Source organism: Perissodus microlepis, chromosome 4 (assembly GCF_051167445.1).
Source record: "Perissodus microlepis isolate ML-2025 ecotype Zambia chromosome 4, ASM5116744v1, whole genome shotgun sequence".
Lineage (NCBI taxonomy): Eukaryota > Metazoa > Chordata > Actinopteri > Cichliformes > Cichlidae > Perissodus > Perissodus microlepis.
In genome coordinates, this window is record NC_140464.1 from 22,638,672 (window position 1) to 22,655,873 (window position 17,202).

A 17,202-nucleotide genomic window follows, 5' to 3' on the forward strand; every position below is an offset into this window, starting at 1 on the left:
TTTCCGAGATTGATGCCTTTGTTTGAGGTGCTAAAACAGAAAAAAAAAGTGACAGAGAGATTTTGAATTAATGTGAAAGAATCACACATTGAAATTGTGTCTCCGCCCACGTGTTTTTCCGTTTGCTGCCTTGGAGAAATGTTGCGAGCGCCGAGAAATAAATTAACACCAAGCAGCCTGCCAAAAGCAGTTAGAAACTGGCTGCGACAGGCAATTCTGTTAAAGCTACAGCACCACAGCAGGTGTGAGACACGTCGCTACAACAGAAATTAGCTGAGAACATTTTCATATTGCATAATATGGTTCGCTATGTCTACTCACTGGCTGTACCACTGTAACACAGCACAGCACAGCCTGTTCAGCTGCTACAGATCCAGCAGGAATATTTAGAGTGATGCACACTAAGAGTTTTTACTTTCTTTTTTGAGTAATAGTTAATTGAATATAAACATGACAGGATTAAAGTGGTTTGTGTTGGGAATATTCTGACTGTGGCAGTGGCTACTGATGAATACCATCAGTGTTAAAATGATGTTCCAACCCAGTACTGAGTATAAGCAGCTCCTCGCACACAGCAGCCACACAGTAACAAGGTTAGAGGGGCTTTGACTTAGTTAAGATCTAACTGTGCGACATCAGACAGCTGACTGTGACTGCCAGACACAAGCTGGAGAACCTCTGCTCGACTTTAGATGTAAGTCCACCGCTGAAAAGGAGGATTGTGTTAAAAAGCGGCGCTCATCTGTGTCGTGCTAATTAGGGATTACAGGTTTTTCTCTGTACCTCTCAGTGCCGTAAACTACCTGCACCTACAGGTATGATTGCTGCGTTTTTATTAGTAGTCTCTTGACAGATTGTCAAACCGTCACAGTGGTGGTACAAGCAGGCCCGAGAAAGACTCAGAAATGTCATACCATGACTTATGCCTCGAGGCAAAGAAGCATACATAGAGTTACTTTTTGTTAAATCCCTTCTCATGGCTGTGTTTTTACAAATCTTGTACACATGCCTCCCTCATTGTTTGCAAACAAGTCTGTAAAAGTGACAGCTTTCTGACAGCAATCTTGAAAACTTGAGCCTTCATGCTGTGTAGGCTCCTCTCTCCCTCTCTCTGTTTTTTTTTTGGGGGGGGGTGTTTTTTACAGTAAACTTGAGGGTGACTTGGCTTAGGCAGTGGCTGACAAATGGGACACGGGGAGTGTGGGGTTTGGGCAAAAAGCATGTCACAGTAAACAAGGAGAGAAGAAGGGAGTGTAAAAGAAATGAAACGTGAGAGGAGGGGAGGAGGAGTGAGAAGATGAGTGGAGGGTGAGAGTGGAGGATGGCAGAGCAGAGGAAGCGCGAACAGTGAGTGAGATATAAATTCTATTCTAATACACAGAAAAATCGGCATTGGGATTGCACAGTTACATCACACGTACAGTAAGATGCACACAGGTGGGGTTTTATCCAATCCAGCAAAAGAGAGCTGCAGTGGAATCAATACTTTATTGGGGAAAGTTTACAGTGTTTATTTTCTTGACATTTTACCTGCTTTCTTGCTTAACGTTACATGAGAATAAACTGCTTTCATATCAGTTTAGACTGAAGTCTAAAGGGTTTGTGTCTAATTAAAGATCACAAAATGTATTTATGTCAATCAAATAATTTAAAAACTCTGTTCATCTGCAGTGAGTGTTCCCAGAGATCACGCTGACTACGGACCAGATCCACTTGGTGTCTTTTGCTATCTGGGTCGGCTTGTCAGTGCACTGTTTACCTCAGCTGTCAATACGCCAGGTGTGAAGCTTCCAAGTGTATTTACTCTGGAGGAGGCTGTAGAGCTTTGTGAAAGGAGTCTGATATGGGTTGGTGAATCAGTGATGCTCACTTTTGTCTGATGACAGCAACACTGAGGTGAGCAACCATCATTCCTTCACCTTGTGTCTTCACTTCAGATTGTTGTAGTTGCCACGTTTTCCTGTGTCTACAGTTCTCCTCACTGCACCATCGCTACTCAGCTGCTGTTAATATCTACGGGCTGGTCTCTTGGCAAGAATCTCCAAACAACTCCACTGTTTCATCTCTGGAATCGTAATATTCACCGTGCTCACCGGCCTGTCCTCCTGTTCACCGCCTTCTGTGGATCGTCAGGTTGGAATCGCATTCGTTCATTCACCTGTTGAACACTCACTCGGTCTTAGAGCCCTGACTTCAGTTCAGGAGATGAGGCTTGAGGTGAGGAGGAAGAGGAGCATGTTTTATCTAGATGCCATTTGTAAAGTTTCTTTCTTTCATGTTTTTGCTTCTTTGAAAGAGACCCTTTTTCAGATGATAAAACATGTACAGTCAAGGTTTATTTATGAACACAAAAGTCATTTTTTCTGTTAGAGATACTGAAAAAGAAAAACTAACTGTATGTTTAGTATTAGTCACTACAAACTACTTGGTTAAAATGACTACTTCAGAGTGACAGCCTCATCTCACAAATGCGACAACCCAGCATTTTAACAAAGTAGCATTTTGTTTTATTTTTCAGACCATAATTTACTAAATAAACATAATTCTGCATTAAAATGACCTCAATGCTGTTAAGATATACACTTCAAATCAAAGATTTTTCCAGTTGAATGAGTTGCTCAGTGTTAGGAAGAAAGAACAGAGGTGTAAGGCAAAGCCACACTGCCTTCAGTTTTTAAAAGTTTAATAAATTGATTCTATTTTAATGATTATCTAGTAGCTTCTGCAGTCTAGCAGCTGAGGGAACAATGACTGCTGTTATTCTCCTCCTGAAGTGAGAGAGGATTTAATCAGTTCTGTCTGTTTATCTGTCTCTGCCTGTTTGTTAGCAGCCGATCGTCCACATTTTTCAAGATATATTTAACATTTTGTGTGACGATAGATACCAAAAACAACTCCAGCTGATTTAATTTTGGTGAAAATCAGGTCGAGGTCACACCAAAAACAGTAAAAACATCATCTTATCCACAATTCTTTCATCTTCAAACTTCACAACAATGAGTGTTTGACCTTGACCTTCACTGTTAGTGCCCAAGGTCAAAGTTGACCTTCAAAATAATTTCAAGAAACCATATTGAGTAATATATCATATGATAGAGCATGAAGAGAGCTGTACAACACAGTTTATTTTTTCAATACGGCGACCTGTGACGTCACAGTGACGTCATAATAGCCTGACACTATTGCATTATAAGAAAAGCAGGCTGACATCAGCAGGTCACCCTTCAGGGGGAGATGTGCTCTTTGAGTTCTCTTGTTCTTGTTAGATTTATTACTTTTGGTCAGCACTAGACTAGAAACCAGCATAAAACACAAGTACATTAAAAGTCAATATAGTACTTAGTACTATAAATATATAAGTGACATTGCAGCATTCTCGCAATGTAACACTGAGAGTGCTCTAACAGCATTGGTTAAAGCGGCACCGCAGGAGCCAATGTGCTAAGTCAGTGGTAGATGGGTTTTTTTCTTCTTCTTACAGATACAAAACACTTTCATGTTCAGGCACTGCTGTTGTTGGTGTTTCATTGTAATGAGGTCATAAACCCTTTATGTCTTTTTCCTACAGAAATATAATCTTTTCATTTTAATACTACAAAAACAAATGACTCACTGAGTCTCGCAGTTCCTCAGTTTACTCAAATTGAGACAAAAGACTCCAGGGTTTTTTTTCTCCTTGAACTCTCTCCTTTAATTTGCTTATAAGGCTTTTTTATGCATTAATTAACCTCGCAAGCAAAGAAGGATGATTCTTTTTCCTTCTTTTTCCTTCTTTATGGCTGGAGAAACAGTGATTTTTCTTCTGCATTCTGCCAACCTGTCTTACTATAGAATAGTCTGCTCTCCCAGCAGGTTTTATTTCTGCTGCTTTCCAGGTCCAGGTGTGTTTGTGGGCTTGTGTGTGTGTCTGTGAACAAAATCTTCATATTTCTCATAGTTTCAATAGACATTAACTACTACACTTTTGTAGAAAGTGTTAGATATGAAATGATGACATTAACTGCATCTGAAAATTATTACTTTAATAAAGATTTGAGTTTTGTACAGGGCACATGTGCAGAACAATACAACACCACACAAGACATGGACATACAGTATTTCAACAACATTAAATCAGACAGATACCAATGCATACAATGGAAAAGAATCAGTTCCAGTAGCTGTAAACAATATAACTCCACACTACTATCAAAAAGCCCAAACAAAGCTCAGGCGGGAGCTGAACAGACACCAAGCATGACATATAATATCGCCACTGCAGACTGAGAGGCATCATCAAAGACACTATTTTTCACAGCAAGATGATTCTGACCTGATTTAGCATCAGTTTGGCGGCACCGTGCAGACGTTTCAATTAGTGACGGCGTTTTCAAATGTTTACTCAAACCCCTTACGTCTTCAAAAAAGCCCCGGGGAATTCACAGAAACGCAGATGCTTAATTAGCTCAAAATACCTTGCGATGAGAATTTTACATCAGGACAATTCATTTGATGATTTGTTTACATGGGTACAAACACCCTGGCAGGCACTTTCCACTAAGGATCTTTTTTTATGCTAGGGAGAGCCAGTGTTAGAGAAATGTTGCATTCAACAGCATGTCTCATACCAGTCGAGAATAATGGTTAGAGGTGGATTTTTCTGAAACTCACTAAGGCATATTACAAACAACAGTACGACTCATGCATGGAATGTATTACAGCTGAAATAGTTACTGAATGTATCTCATATCCCCGTGTTGTTAGCTTTGCTGCGTCATCATAATAATGTTGGTCCAAAAATCAACATTGCAGCCGACCCATCAGGATGTTATGATGTCATAGTTTTGCAATATGGTAAAAAGAAAGTTTTGTTTAACGAGGGGCATTTCTTTTTATGTTTTTTTAAACTTATTAAGTCATAAAGTATTATAAATATATCATCAAGTTAGGTTTGCTATTTTCTAAAGGTTGCTCATGTTGATTTTTTGTGATAATTTTTAAAAGCATCAGCTAAATTCTTGGCTAATGCTAACAGTGACCTCAGACAATGTCACTGGTCTGCTGATCCTGGACCGATGTTATTGTGATGACGCAGGGAAAACACCAACGCAGAGACATCATCCCTGTTAATGTAGAATCCTTCATTTAAAGGTAACAGTATAGCTTTTAAGCTAGCTAATCATAAGAGTTTCGGTTAGCTAACCGCTAACGTTACATAAGCTATATAATAATTTTAATTTTATATGTTAATTTTAAAAATGTACTATATGTACCTTAAAAATACAATCTGTTTGCAAACTACATTTATCTTTATCTTATATTGCACAACTCTCTAGATGTTAAGAGCATCTGCTGGACCGTTAAGCATTTCTGAAGGAACCGTAAAGCCCCTTCTCACTTCATATAAATGTATGCCATTAGTTGAAGAGCTTGGAAAGAAAGTAACTTTACTTCTTTAAATTTCGATTGCTAACTGAATGCTCAGACAACATCACTGGATCAACGTTATTATGATGATGCAGGAAGAACACTAACACAGAGATATCAGATCACCCGTGTTACTGAGTGGCTGCATGTTTAAAATCAAAGAGTATCTAAGAATGTAGATGTGCAGGGCTTTATGTACCTATCCATTTAAAGAAGATAAGGTATAGTGTGATCATGTGATCATTTGAGATTTTATTGATTGGGTGTATTTTTACCTTGATTTCTCAATTTCTTGGGTTACATAAATGGAGAAAAATGTATTCAAGAAATGAGTAAAAACATTAAAGACATTAAAAACATTCTGTTTGTACTGAGGATTTCCTTAGGGAAAAATATTTCTGTAATTTCAGGTAATTAGGGGTTAAAACAGACCCCCCTGACCTTTAAAGACAGACACAAAGACAGCCACCTTTGCATGAATGCAAACGCTTCTGTCCTCTTCTGTGAAATCGTTGAGCAACACATTGCAGTGGCAAGACAATAAAAGCATATGAATACATCATGCAGGGGTGAAAACAATGTAGCATCACTTATAACAAGTATCCGATCCATCTCTATCCCCACTTTCTCTTTTCATTCTCTTTCATCATCTACTCCTGGCTGCCACCTACTGCTTAATATTCCTACCACTTTCTCCAGCATTTTTCATCACCTTACCTTGACTCTAAACTCTAAAGCAGTCACAGCCCTTAATTAACTTCTGCCCAACCCTGCTGGGTTTCTGCTGGCTTGACACAACCTCTGGCTTTCATAGTAGAGGTCAGATCTCTGAGACTGAGATCAACTCATTATTTTTCATACAACGTGGCAGCTTAAAAATAAATGAATAAATGGAAAAGTTGCTTATAAAGTAGCACTTTATAATACAGCCTACGACTAACAGTATTCCATTTCAAATGACAATAAGGGGGTGAAGTTTTTAGAGAAAAGAATAAAGTAATAAAGTAAAGAATAAAGTACGTAATTTTAGTGGGTGGAAATTTCCATGTGTTTCGGTACAAACACAAATGATATTTCTTTAGTTTATTTTGTTAGTATGCAGTACATTTATGAATGCAGCCCGTATTATAGAGTGGTTTAACCTTCCAACCTTAAATTGTAAATACATGTCAGTTTTTTGGTGCGCATGATGAATTTTTGATAATAGATGTACATATTCCTACTTATTAAAAAAAACCTTAAGAAAACAAGCATTGGATTATAACCACCCTTTTTAGTGAATCTAAGTATTTATAGGTTTAAAAAATTACATTATAATTTTAGATAAAATACCATAAAATGGCATTTTATGGTATTTTATGTTAGAGAATTAAACTGTTAGTAACAGGCCATATTATAAAGTGCTATTGAAAAATTCAATTTTTGCACAGTTCTGACTGCTAAATGACATCATAACCACTATTTTAGCTGATTTAAGTAAAAGTTCCACGGGTTGGAATTTTCTTTATTTGCTTTCTTGTTAAGACTTTGATAAAAGGCGATTGCCAGTCTAACACAATGTATATAATTAACACTACTGCAGCAGCTGGCTAACTTAGCAAAAGTGTTCAAAATACATCATCTGCCACTCTTCAAAAGTTACAGTATCTGCCATTAAACTCATTCATATTGTATTTTGTACAAAATCTAGGGAGTAAATACATAATAGTTGTCTTACAGAGAAATCAAGATCTTTCACAATGCTGGATAATCATCAGAAGTTTCTTTCAAATCTTGTCACATCAGCTGTAATTCCTTTTTTTCTTGTTAATGAGGTCTGCATTTATATAGCACAATTCTACTCTCATTAAACTTTACAATACACCTATTCACTCTGTGTGTTCTTATAACACTTTTACTGTGCCATATACACACTAACAGAACTTTTTGGAGTTCGTTATTTTTCCCAATAAAACTTAAGAAGCTTGGCTTGCCCCGAACTTCCAAATGATGACAACTTTCTCTACCTCAACAACCCACTACAGGTATTTTACAAAAACACTGAAATCCACAGAAGCTATTAGAACTTGATAACTCCGTTTTAAATAATACTCATCAGCTATTAGCCGTAAGCACTTCTAAAGTATATGTAAAACTAAAAACTGTCAGTATTGAATGTATTGGCACTAAAATGCATTTATGTGGTAATACATTTAATTCTGCAGCCTTCGGGATCTACGAAACTCAACTGAACTGAACAGAAGTGATTGAGGACTTTCATGTCTGATTGCTTATCTAAGTAAAGAAGTTGTTTGGTACGCTAAGTTAGTTGGCTGCTTTACAACATTCAAATACCTCTACTCAAAACTCCCAACAAGAAAGTATGTTTTGTAAAATGAGGAATCATTTATTTATTTAAAGATGGCAGTGTAGCATTTTAGCTAAGTAGTTATACAAGTTCTAATTAGCTATTAGCTACTGTTACTGCTAACAGTAGCTATTAGCTGCTGTTTTTAAGTGAGCAAATCTACACTGTAATTTTCATTTTATATTCTAATTTAAGAAATGGACTATATGTACTTTAAAAATACAATCTGTTTGTATACTACATTTGTATTTATCTTGTATTGCACAACCTTCCAGAGGATAAGAGCATCTGTTGGACTGTTAGGTGTCTCAGAAGTAACTGTAAAGCCCCTTCTCACTTCATATAAATGTGTGCCATTAGTTTCTTGTTCCATGTTACACACCTGTTATCCAATGCCACACAGTTTTAGAAGCTTTTTACTGTTTAGAACATCCCTTGTTAGTGGTAATACTGGAGATGTGGACTCTTTCCCTTCAAAACCCTCCCCTGTAGTTCACTGAGAACTCCTGCTGTGTTTACTGCAAGGCTCCCCGGGGTCTTTGGTTGCTCCACCATAAACATCAACTCCATTCTCAGCCCAGGGTACCACACTGCCCTGGGTTATTTTGCCACATCGGGCTAAGCTGGCCACCTGGTTGGATGTCAGGACCCGGTCCCAGAGACCCACCTGGGACAACTCTCCAACCAAGGCTTGGGATGAGTCAAAACCTCCACCCAGAGAATCCTGGAGAAAAAAAAAATACACATACCTAAAATAAATGCACTTTTATTTCTAATGCCTATGAGCACAGCTTTAGCTTTTTTGTTGCCTTTGGCAAGAGCGTGGATTTGAATTTGGGAAATGAAAAAGATGTGGTGATCAGTATGAACACAAGCCAAGAAACAAAAGCAGACATGTGGGGCGGGCTCTTTTAACTACCAGATCTGTATCCATCACACATACACATCTCATTCATAGCATCACATCTTAGCACACTATCTGAATGCGGGCAAGCAGAAAATATAATTCATGGATTTACTTACTTTCTCAAAGTCACTGATGCTTTCATTTTCTAGTTTTAATTATAGCTAACAGAGAAGCCAATAGGTGAGCAGAGCCACTAAACTTTTGACTGCAGCGCTGTACTCAGGAGGACTCGCCAAATGAACTTTTTCTCTAAGCTTCTTGTCTGCTTTTAACCAGCTAAAACTTTAGTTACTTAATTATGTATTTTATTCACCTGCTCTTGCCCGAGAATGAGCACTCCATCAGGTCGAATGTGATGTCCAGCGGCTAGTCCGTGACCTTCTCCCTTCAGCCTCCCCCCTTGGTAGGCCTGCCACACTCCTCCCTTTTGTGTCCAGCTCACACAGATGTGCTGCCAGCTACCCCTGGAGAGGTTCAGAGGCAACTGAGCCACCTAAGAGCAGGGGAACAAAAGGGCAGTCCAGATGAAGCAGATGTCATTGTGAGAGGTTTTGTGAGTGCCACAGTTCTGAAGGTAAGGTGGGTCATCAGACAGCTTGTGCTGAGATTGCATTTGCATGAAAGAAATGCAGCTCTAAAGTCATAAGAAAGCCCTTAGACACCTTTTGATGCTAAAGTTCTAAAGATGGCTCTTATACAGCTTTTTACTTGTACCAAAGACATTCTGTTACCTCCAAGGACAAACAACTTTTTCTCCAGGCATCTATTACCATAATGACTTCATTGGATTGTGCCTAAAGCCACTGCACTGCGCTACACTACCCTGCAACCCAAGGTGGTATCTCAGTTTATCATTTAAACACATGAATGGGGTTATTTAGCTTGTCTAAATTGGCTGTTTTGTTTGATGTGTTCTGCTTATTTGTATGCTAATTCAAAGCACTTTTTCTTCCTCAACAGACAGTAGAAATTCAAATTTAGGCTATAATTTTTTATCGATCCATCCATCTATTCTTAACAGCTTCTCAGCTGTCACAGGGCAAGAGGTGGGGTACACACTGGGCAGGTCGTTAGTCTGTAGCAGGGCTAACACACAGAGAGGCAACCATTCACACCTATAGCTGTTTTTGAACCACCAGTTAACCTAAAAAACGTGTCTTTGGACGGTGATTGGAAGAGTCCCCGAAGAACATGCAAACTCCACACAGAAAGGCTCCAGCTGACTAGTGGATTAAACCATTACCCTTTTATGGTTTTTATGTACCCCACTAGTGGCAAACATTGTACATGAGAATGAACCATCCAGAAAGCAGGAGCTGGCTTTGAGTGCCTTTAAGGTTCTAATCATCAAATAGATCATGGCTCTCTTCCACAGTGTGTCTTTTACCTTGTCTTCCTCCCATCACCCCCAAGCTGTCAAAGAATATGGCGGCTCTTCCCCTTTTCTTCCTGTTAAAAGGGAGTTTTTCCTTCCCACTGTCACCAACTGCTTTTTAAAGGTGGTTGTTTGAACCTTAAACCTTGAACCTTGATTGTTGAGGTTTTTTCTCTGTTACTTTACAAGATAAAGCACATTTGGGTGACTGTTGTCTGATTTGGCACTATATAAATAAAACTGAATTGAACTGAAAAATCATTTGAAAAAAGGCTGAGAAGCTCCCTTGGAAATCCAGAGGACTACAGAGAAGTCGTGAAATAGGTATTCACTCCCCACACTGTCAGACACTCTCAGTACCTTGTCATTGATGAGCAGCTCAGCAGGAGCGTGCAGGCCTTGCAGCAGCACCAGTTCATTCGGCTGTTCGGGAACAGCGTACGACACGGGGGTCCCGATGCCTCTCTCCGCGGGGCGCAGCCACAGGCAGATCGTGAAGGCCCGCAGCTTTGGCATGGAGTGCGTCACAACAGCGTACATGTAGTTTGTCCGTGTTGGGAAGGACAATCTGTAGCCCTCTGGGAAAGAATGCCCTGAGAAACCTGGGGAAGTGACAGAAACCAGAAACCAGTTAAGCAGATCAAACAGTTTCCCAGCTTTTATTATATAACTGCATTTTCGTCACAGCATCTGATCTGTTTTTTAAGCTGGGGTATGAATTTTATAGTCTTTCTCATCTTTTTTTTCTTTTACACAAGTTGAACATGATTTATTCATTATAATAAAAGCCCATGGCTTGATTTGATTAAAAGCGAAAGAAAGTCGAACCTCTAGGGTTATTTTTTATGCCAGATTATTTCTCATCATTAGTGACTTAATTCATTTTGTGAGTGATTAATCAGTCACTCGTCATTTTTCTCATCATTTTAAAATTCTTTTTCATTAAGGCACATTAAAATGCGCCTGCACACAAACACGAATGTTCTGCTTTTTTCTTCCATTTTTTCCCCCTTTGCAATGATGCCATACCTTCCTCCAGCCCTGAGATTCGGTGGTGTAGTTTATTGATGCCCCGCTCGATTTCCTGATTGTGTTTCTCCGTTTCCAGCCTCAAGGCTTTTCTCTCTTTCTCGAGAAGCTGTACCTTCTTCTCCAGCTCGACCTCTAAGTCGTCCATCCTCCAGGAGCTGTCAGAACCAGTTCTATGCCCAGGATCAGGCAACCTTTCTGGGCCGCCAGACATCCCACCTTCCTCTGGCACTCCGGAGGTGTTGCTGTCTGTCTGGTTGTGAGGAAATGGGCCAATATCTGACTGCAGAGAAGGGAGTCAGTGGAAGAAAACTTGGTCATAATGTGGTTTATACAGTCTAAGGATGAAATAAAAGTGCACAGTCTCTATGGAATTCTGTTTAGTAATTCTAGCAGTATGGGTATTATATGAAAAGAAAAGAAGCAGCAACAAGTTCTTTATCCAAACTTCATTTATACCCTAGCTCTGAACTCTAACACTAAAACTATGTTTTGGGGAAAAGGAAAAAGAACTGATCGACTGATTTAATAAGGAGTCTTTATATGCTGCGGATAGGTTTAACCTTTTTTCCACTTAAAAGAACACATCAGCATTTTGGGAAGCATGTTTTCTGAGCGTGTGTGAGTCTATTTCTATCCTGTTGCACTGTTTTCTTGGTTGGCATGCAGGCAAAAATAGTCTGGCACAAACTCCAATAAGAAGAGAACATTTTATTTTTATACTTTGGCTTTTTATTTCATATATGTAACATACTGTATATCAATCTTAACAGACCATTTGTCCCTGCTTCACTCATATGTATATATACTGTATATCACTATCCTCACTAGTGTCTTAGCTTCAATTTTTCCAGATGCCTTTTGTTGGATAAGTGCAACTTTCTCAGTTCCCAAAAGGTTGATTCTGTTCATCTGGACGTAACATTTTGTGGGAGAAACATTTCATCACTCATCCAAGTGACTTCTTCAGTCTCAGCTGACTGCAGGTTTCCCCAAGCTTATAAAATGTACATTTGAAGAACAATGGGCTGTGAGGTCAGTTCCTTGATCATTAACATGCAAATTGTCTCAGTTCTTTGTAAGTTTACTCCAGCTGACTAGACTCATTTTGCATCTAGGTTTATTCTGCTTTTTTCTGCTCCTCTCCCTGCCCACTCTCTGTCTGCCACACGCCCTACTAAACTCTAACTGCGAGCCGGTCTCCAGTTCCCCAAACACCTGCTTCAGTTCAGCCTACCTGCAAACAGAGTACGCCCCCTTTTTTTCAGTCTTCAGACAGCCAGGTCAGTACAAAGCAGGCAGATATAAGGGAGTCAGATTATCTCAGCTCTTGGCAAAAATTCTAAATAAATGTATTTCTATATAATATTCCTCTAAACTGTTTTTTTTATATTCTTAATAATAGTGGATCTCTGTGTTTTAGAGGCGCCACAGTATAGTGATTTACACATTTGCCTAGCAAGCAAAAGATCCTCAGTTCAAATGCAGAAGGAGACACAAATCCCTCTGGTGTTGTGTGAGAGAGGGCATCCAGAGTAAAAAGCCTGCCTGCTGTGGTGACACCTTGCGAATAAGGGAGCATCTTTATTGAATCTCTAAATTCACCGCAGCTAAACATTGACACATCTTTCCTTCATTGCCCATAATTTATCCTGTCAGCTGCTATTCTCAGTTTTAAGGCTTCACTTTCCACTAAAACAACAGAAGCATGAATAAAGCAGTCTAAACTTAATAGCACTTGTTGCTCCAGAGAAAATGGCAAAAAAAGAATGTTTATCAAGTTCCTAAATAAAGTGAGTCATCTCATGTCTAAAGAGAATTTTTTCTTTTCAGTTAGGTATCGCACACCAAATAGCAGAAACTCACAATTCCATATTAACGTGATTCACTCAACACTCAAACCACAAAGGAAGCACTGAGGTAAATAAAGACTCAGCAAGTTTCCTCAAACCTGCTTGTCCAGGCTGTTCCCTGAGCACATTATTACATGGTATATGCAGTCTAAATATACAGAGATGCCTGGGAAATATACTATACTCATGAGAAACACGCTGAACATGTATATGCAGCTTTAATGCATATGCAAGGTTTTTGATGGAGCAAAGATAGATGACAGGTGGAATTTCCAATGAAATGCTCACAGCATTATATTAAGATGTACTTTAGCAGTCTCTCCAGCCATAAAAACACCACTTTGCAGGACTGGGTGCATTTTCTGATAAAATCAGCAATAAAACTGTCAGCAAGGCTTTTCCCAGAAAGTTGCAATATGTCATTATCGTCAAGCTAAAACAAAAAAAGTTTTAATCGCTGATTCTGAAACAGATGTGTCATCATGCTTCATTCATTGTTAATATTATGGGAAATAGTAACTGGTCTGGTTTATAGCACAGCTCTACTCTACTTAAGGAGCCAACAGTATTCAACATGTCTCATTCACCCATTCACAAAAACACTTTTTTTCCTCTGTGCTTAAGTGTTTTATATCTAACATTCACACATTAGAGAACAATTTCAGGATCAGTATCTTACCCAAGGATACTTTGGCCTGCAGACTAGAGGCTGGAACAGCGAGAAATCAAACTACCAACCACTGGCGGATCTAGAAGATTTTACATGAGGGGCCAAAGATGGGGTGAGAGGTCTAGTCAGGGTGCCAGTCGCTCCCCTTGCCTCCCTGGTGATCTGCCTTTAGTAGAAGACCTGCTGTACCACCTGAGCTACCCTAAAAAAATGATGCTAACATTAGTTCTGCTTTATAAGTCTGTACTCCAGCACCAACTGTAACTGCTAGTACATTTGTTGGCATGATCTCAGAGATGATTTGGAGAGTTTGTTTGGGGTTTTTTGCCATATTTCTTTGTGTGCTATCTTGGCATTTCCATGGGAGTGGGTCTGTGAGGCTGTATTTAAAAGCACAACAGTGCTTTGAGCAAAATGCAGACCGAGTTTCACATGTGAGGTTTTAACCTAATGTTGGTCACAGATGAAATATCAGCAGCACATCCAAATTAGAGCTCATCCTGCAAATTTCAGGACATTCAGCAGTGGTTGAAATACGTTACTAAAAACATAAGTGAAAATAAAGCACGCACAGTGGCACTGGAGCAAAAGTCAAGTCAGCCTCTGCAGTAATTAAATATTTTTATTCATGCTCCTGGCACATTAGTTTAAGAGAAGAAATGTCTTATTTTATATGATTAGTAAAAAACTGATGCTTACTGTATAATACAGACAATAATACCCAGAACGAGAAGGCTCTTTGATTTAAATTTTCAAGCACAGTGTGGTGCTTCTGCTGTAATATAGTGAAGCTAATGTGTTAATGCTAATGGGATATGTTCAATTCAGATTAATTGCTCTCCTGATACGTGAGGAGACATCATGACAGTTATTTTTCTTTTTTTTTTCTGGTTGTACAAATATTTGGGCATAGCTGGCTGTATTAGGAGCTGCAGCAGACTAGACATGATGCAAAACAACATCTGCAGACCACATGCAAGAAGAAAGCTAGGTTCAGGGGATTTAACCAGTGCTTTCCACCTTTGACCACCAGTTCACAAGGTCTGAAAAAAAAAATCAAAATCTGCCACAGAAGCAAAGCAAGTAGCTCCAGTATGTAGAAATGTGACTTGGATGGTAGAAGAAACGGTTTGGGGGCGGGGGCGTGGGGGGTACGTGGGTGAAAGAAAAAACAAGAGATAAAATAGCAACAGTGCAGGAATTCAACTCAGGCACAACTTAAGTTCTGTGAGAACAGGGATGAAAGTCGTCTGACAGCAGTGTAGGGTGATAAGGTTATGTGTGACAGATCACATGCATGCATCCTATGGAGGTTTTCTCTGACAGTGGCAATGCAGACACAACAGACCGAACAAAGGAAGTGACCCACCACACAAGCATGTCCTACATAAACTACATCTGAGGAGCAGAACTGCAGGGAAACACAATCAGCCTGTGTTTGGACCAAACAAACAGGAACCTCCTGAATTATTCATGTCATTTCTTTAGCCCCAAAATGAGGTTATCCTTCATCTGAATCTGGTCAAGTAAGAGCGTGTTTGATGTCACTCTGCTACCTTCTTTCCTTCACTGCCTCCTGCTCTCCCTGCACGCATCACTCTTCAGTCTTTCCATTATTTTATCATTTCAGTTCTGGAATTAGCAACAGTGCATGTGGGCTTCATTACATATGTCAGGTGTGATGACATGGAGAAAATTAGGTGTTATTAACAACTGACACAAACACTGTAGCAGATAGTTCACTGAAAAAAATAAACCCCTTGTTTTCATGGGTCATATCCATAAATCCTAAAGGGAGCTCTAGAGTGAAGAAGAAATAAACAGCTAGGTGTCTTCACAGTGGCCAGCACGGAGGAGTGTGTTATAAATATTTAAAACAGCTTCCTCTCCATCAGTCTTACACTGTGGGGATTCTTCTTTGTGCCCTCAGGTGCCTGTGGTGACTAAATACTGCTCCCTGGGATTAATTACACCTTGATCAAGTGCTGCTTGATTTGTATGCAGAGTGTGGTTTGTGTGCTTTTCTCGACACTCTACCTACCTCCAGTTTCTCTATACGGTCTTTGAGCTGAGTTATAGCCTGCTCCAGTTCATCCACAGCTCGCACTGTGAGCAGGTGGACACCGTCGGAGGTCGCAGACGGGCTGTCCCGCACCATGATCCGGTCCAGGTGCGCCTCCTGCGCCGCGCCTTTGCCTCCTCGCAGCGCCGCGGAGCTCCCACGTCTTCCCGCGCTGCTGCTGCCGCTGCTCCTACCACTTTTCCCGTCCAGCCCCTTCTCACACTCGGACAGCTTCCCCGTCAGCTCCCTGATGGTCCGCTGGTCTGTTAAGATTTGGTCCTTCTGCTGCAGAACGGTCTGCCGGAGCTCCTCCGCGGTGGTGCGGAGGTAGCCCCAGTCTTCGCCTGCGTACAACGACGGGTCGTCCGCTTGTTGCTGAAAGTTTTTCGGGTTGCACTCCCCGGCTGGGATCGGAGTGCAGATCAGCCGACTGACGGTCGGGTCATGTCCGGTGAGTCCGGTGATCCCGTCCAGCCCGCCGAGCCCGATGTTGAAGGTAGGCGCTTCTGAATCGGGCGTTTCAGAACCGTGGAGAGCACCCAGGGAGCCGGGCCGGGCCACGGAGCCCGCAGCGGCGGGTGTCTGCGCCGCGGCGTCCGGGTACAGCGAGTGGTTGTCGACTGCTGGTTGCTGTTGAGCCGCAGCAGCCTTGGAGGATCCGGTGTGGACAGCCGCGATGATGCAGATAACCGCTCCGATGAAGGCCACCATCCCGGCGGCCAATATAATAACGATGAACTTCAGGGTGGCGGCGGGGGCGATCGATTATTAGAAAAATCTAATAACAATAATAATAATAACACTCCTTATCTGCAAGAAATAAAAAAGAAATCTTGCCACCAAATAAAGCTAAATAAAGTGTGAAATGACTGAAGTTTAGTCTGTATAAACGAGAGAGAGATACAAAAATCACTCCTCACTTCCCCGCTTTAAGAGAAAAAAAAACAGGCGATGGAAAAATGAGAGTTCCGCACCATAATTGAGTGATCACGGAGTCAACAGAAAATATCAGAAGCAGATCGTGTGTTTCACCTCCTCCTCCTCCTGTTCAGCGCGCATGTCCTCGGTTTTCAGGCAAAAAATCCAGCCTGTTAATGCCGAGACGGAATCACGAGGGGGAGAGAGATGGAGCGAGAGGAGAAGTTAAATGTTAAAAAAAAATAAAAAAATAAAAATACAGGACACACCTGTCCCCCACCTGCACTGTGTTTAACAGCACAACTTTAACCTTTGGGCAGGGCGGTTTGGACTAGCGACCCTTTTCTCCCCCGTTTTCACAGATAAATTTTATTTTGCAGAATACATGCAAAGAAATTTTGGAGGAGAGGTGATTTTGTTCTTTCCATTTTCACTTCAGCTTCCATCAAATTCTGAGCCAGCTTTGTCCTGCATACATACATAAAAAACCCTCCCATTACACGAGAAAATTAGTTTTTCGGCCCTTTGGCTACAGCTATATTTTCCAGCTCAACAACACATTACAGACCGGCTATACTGTAATCTGATGTGTGCAGAGCCATAATTCACCCCGGAGGCTCCCTGTGGAACAGCAC

At 40.5% G+C, this 17,202-nt stretch overlaps 1 protein-coding gene across 1 annotated transcript; it reads right to left on the minus strand.

Annotated features, from left to right (window-relative positions):
* Positions 1-4,007: 4,007 nt before the first annotated feature.
* Positions 4,008-17,113, minus strand: nptxra (neuronal pentraxin receptor a). Its single transcript, XM_084926498.1, has 5 exons — positions 15,629-17,113; positions 11,065-11,347; positions 10,396-10,637; positions 8,974-9,153; positions 4,008-8,477 (listed from the first exon to the last, which is right to left on the minus strand). Exons 1-5 carry the CDS (start codon positions 16,358-16,360, stop codon positions 8,247-8,249), a joined length of 1,668 nt encoding a protein of 555 aa, XP_084782624.1. The 5' UTR covers positions 16,361-17,113; the 3' UTR covers positions 4,008-8,246.
* Positions 17,114-17,202: the final 89 nt, after the last annotated feature.

Bases quoted from the DNA above. Each gene is read 5' to 3' on its own strand.
- nptxra (XM_084926498.1), bottom strand. From the start codon at position 16,360: ATGGTGGCCTTCATCGGAGCGGTTATCTGCATCATCGCGGCTGTCCAC. The intron at 11,348-15,628 runs GTAGGTAGAGTG...CCTTCTCTGCAG, and splicing joins ACCGTATAGAGAAACTGGAG to TCAGATATTGGCCCATTTCC. The intron at 10,638-11,064 runs GTATGGCATCAT...TCACTTCCCCAG, and splicing joins AATCTCAGGGCTGGAGGAAG to GTTTCTCAGGGCATTCTTTC.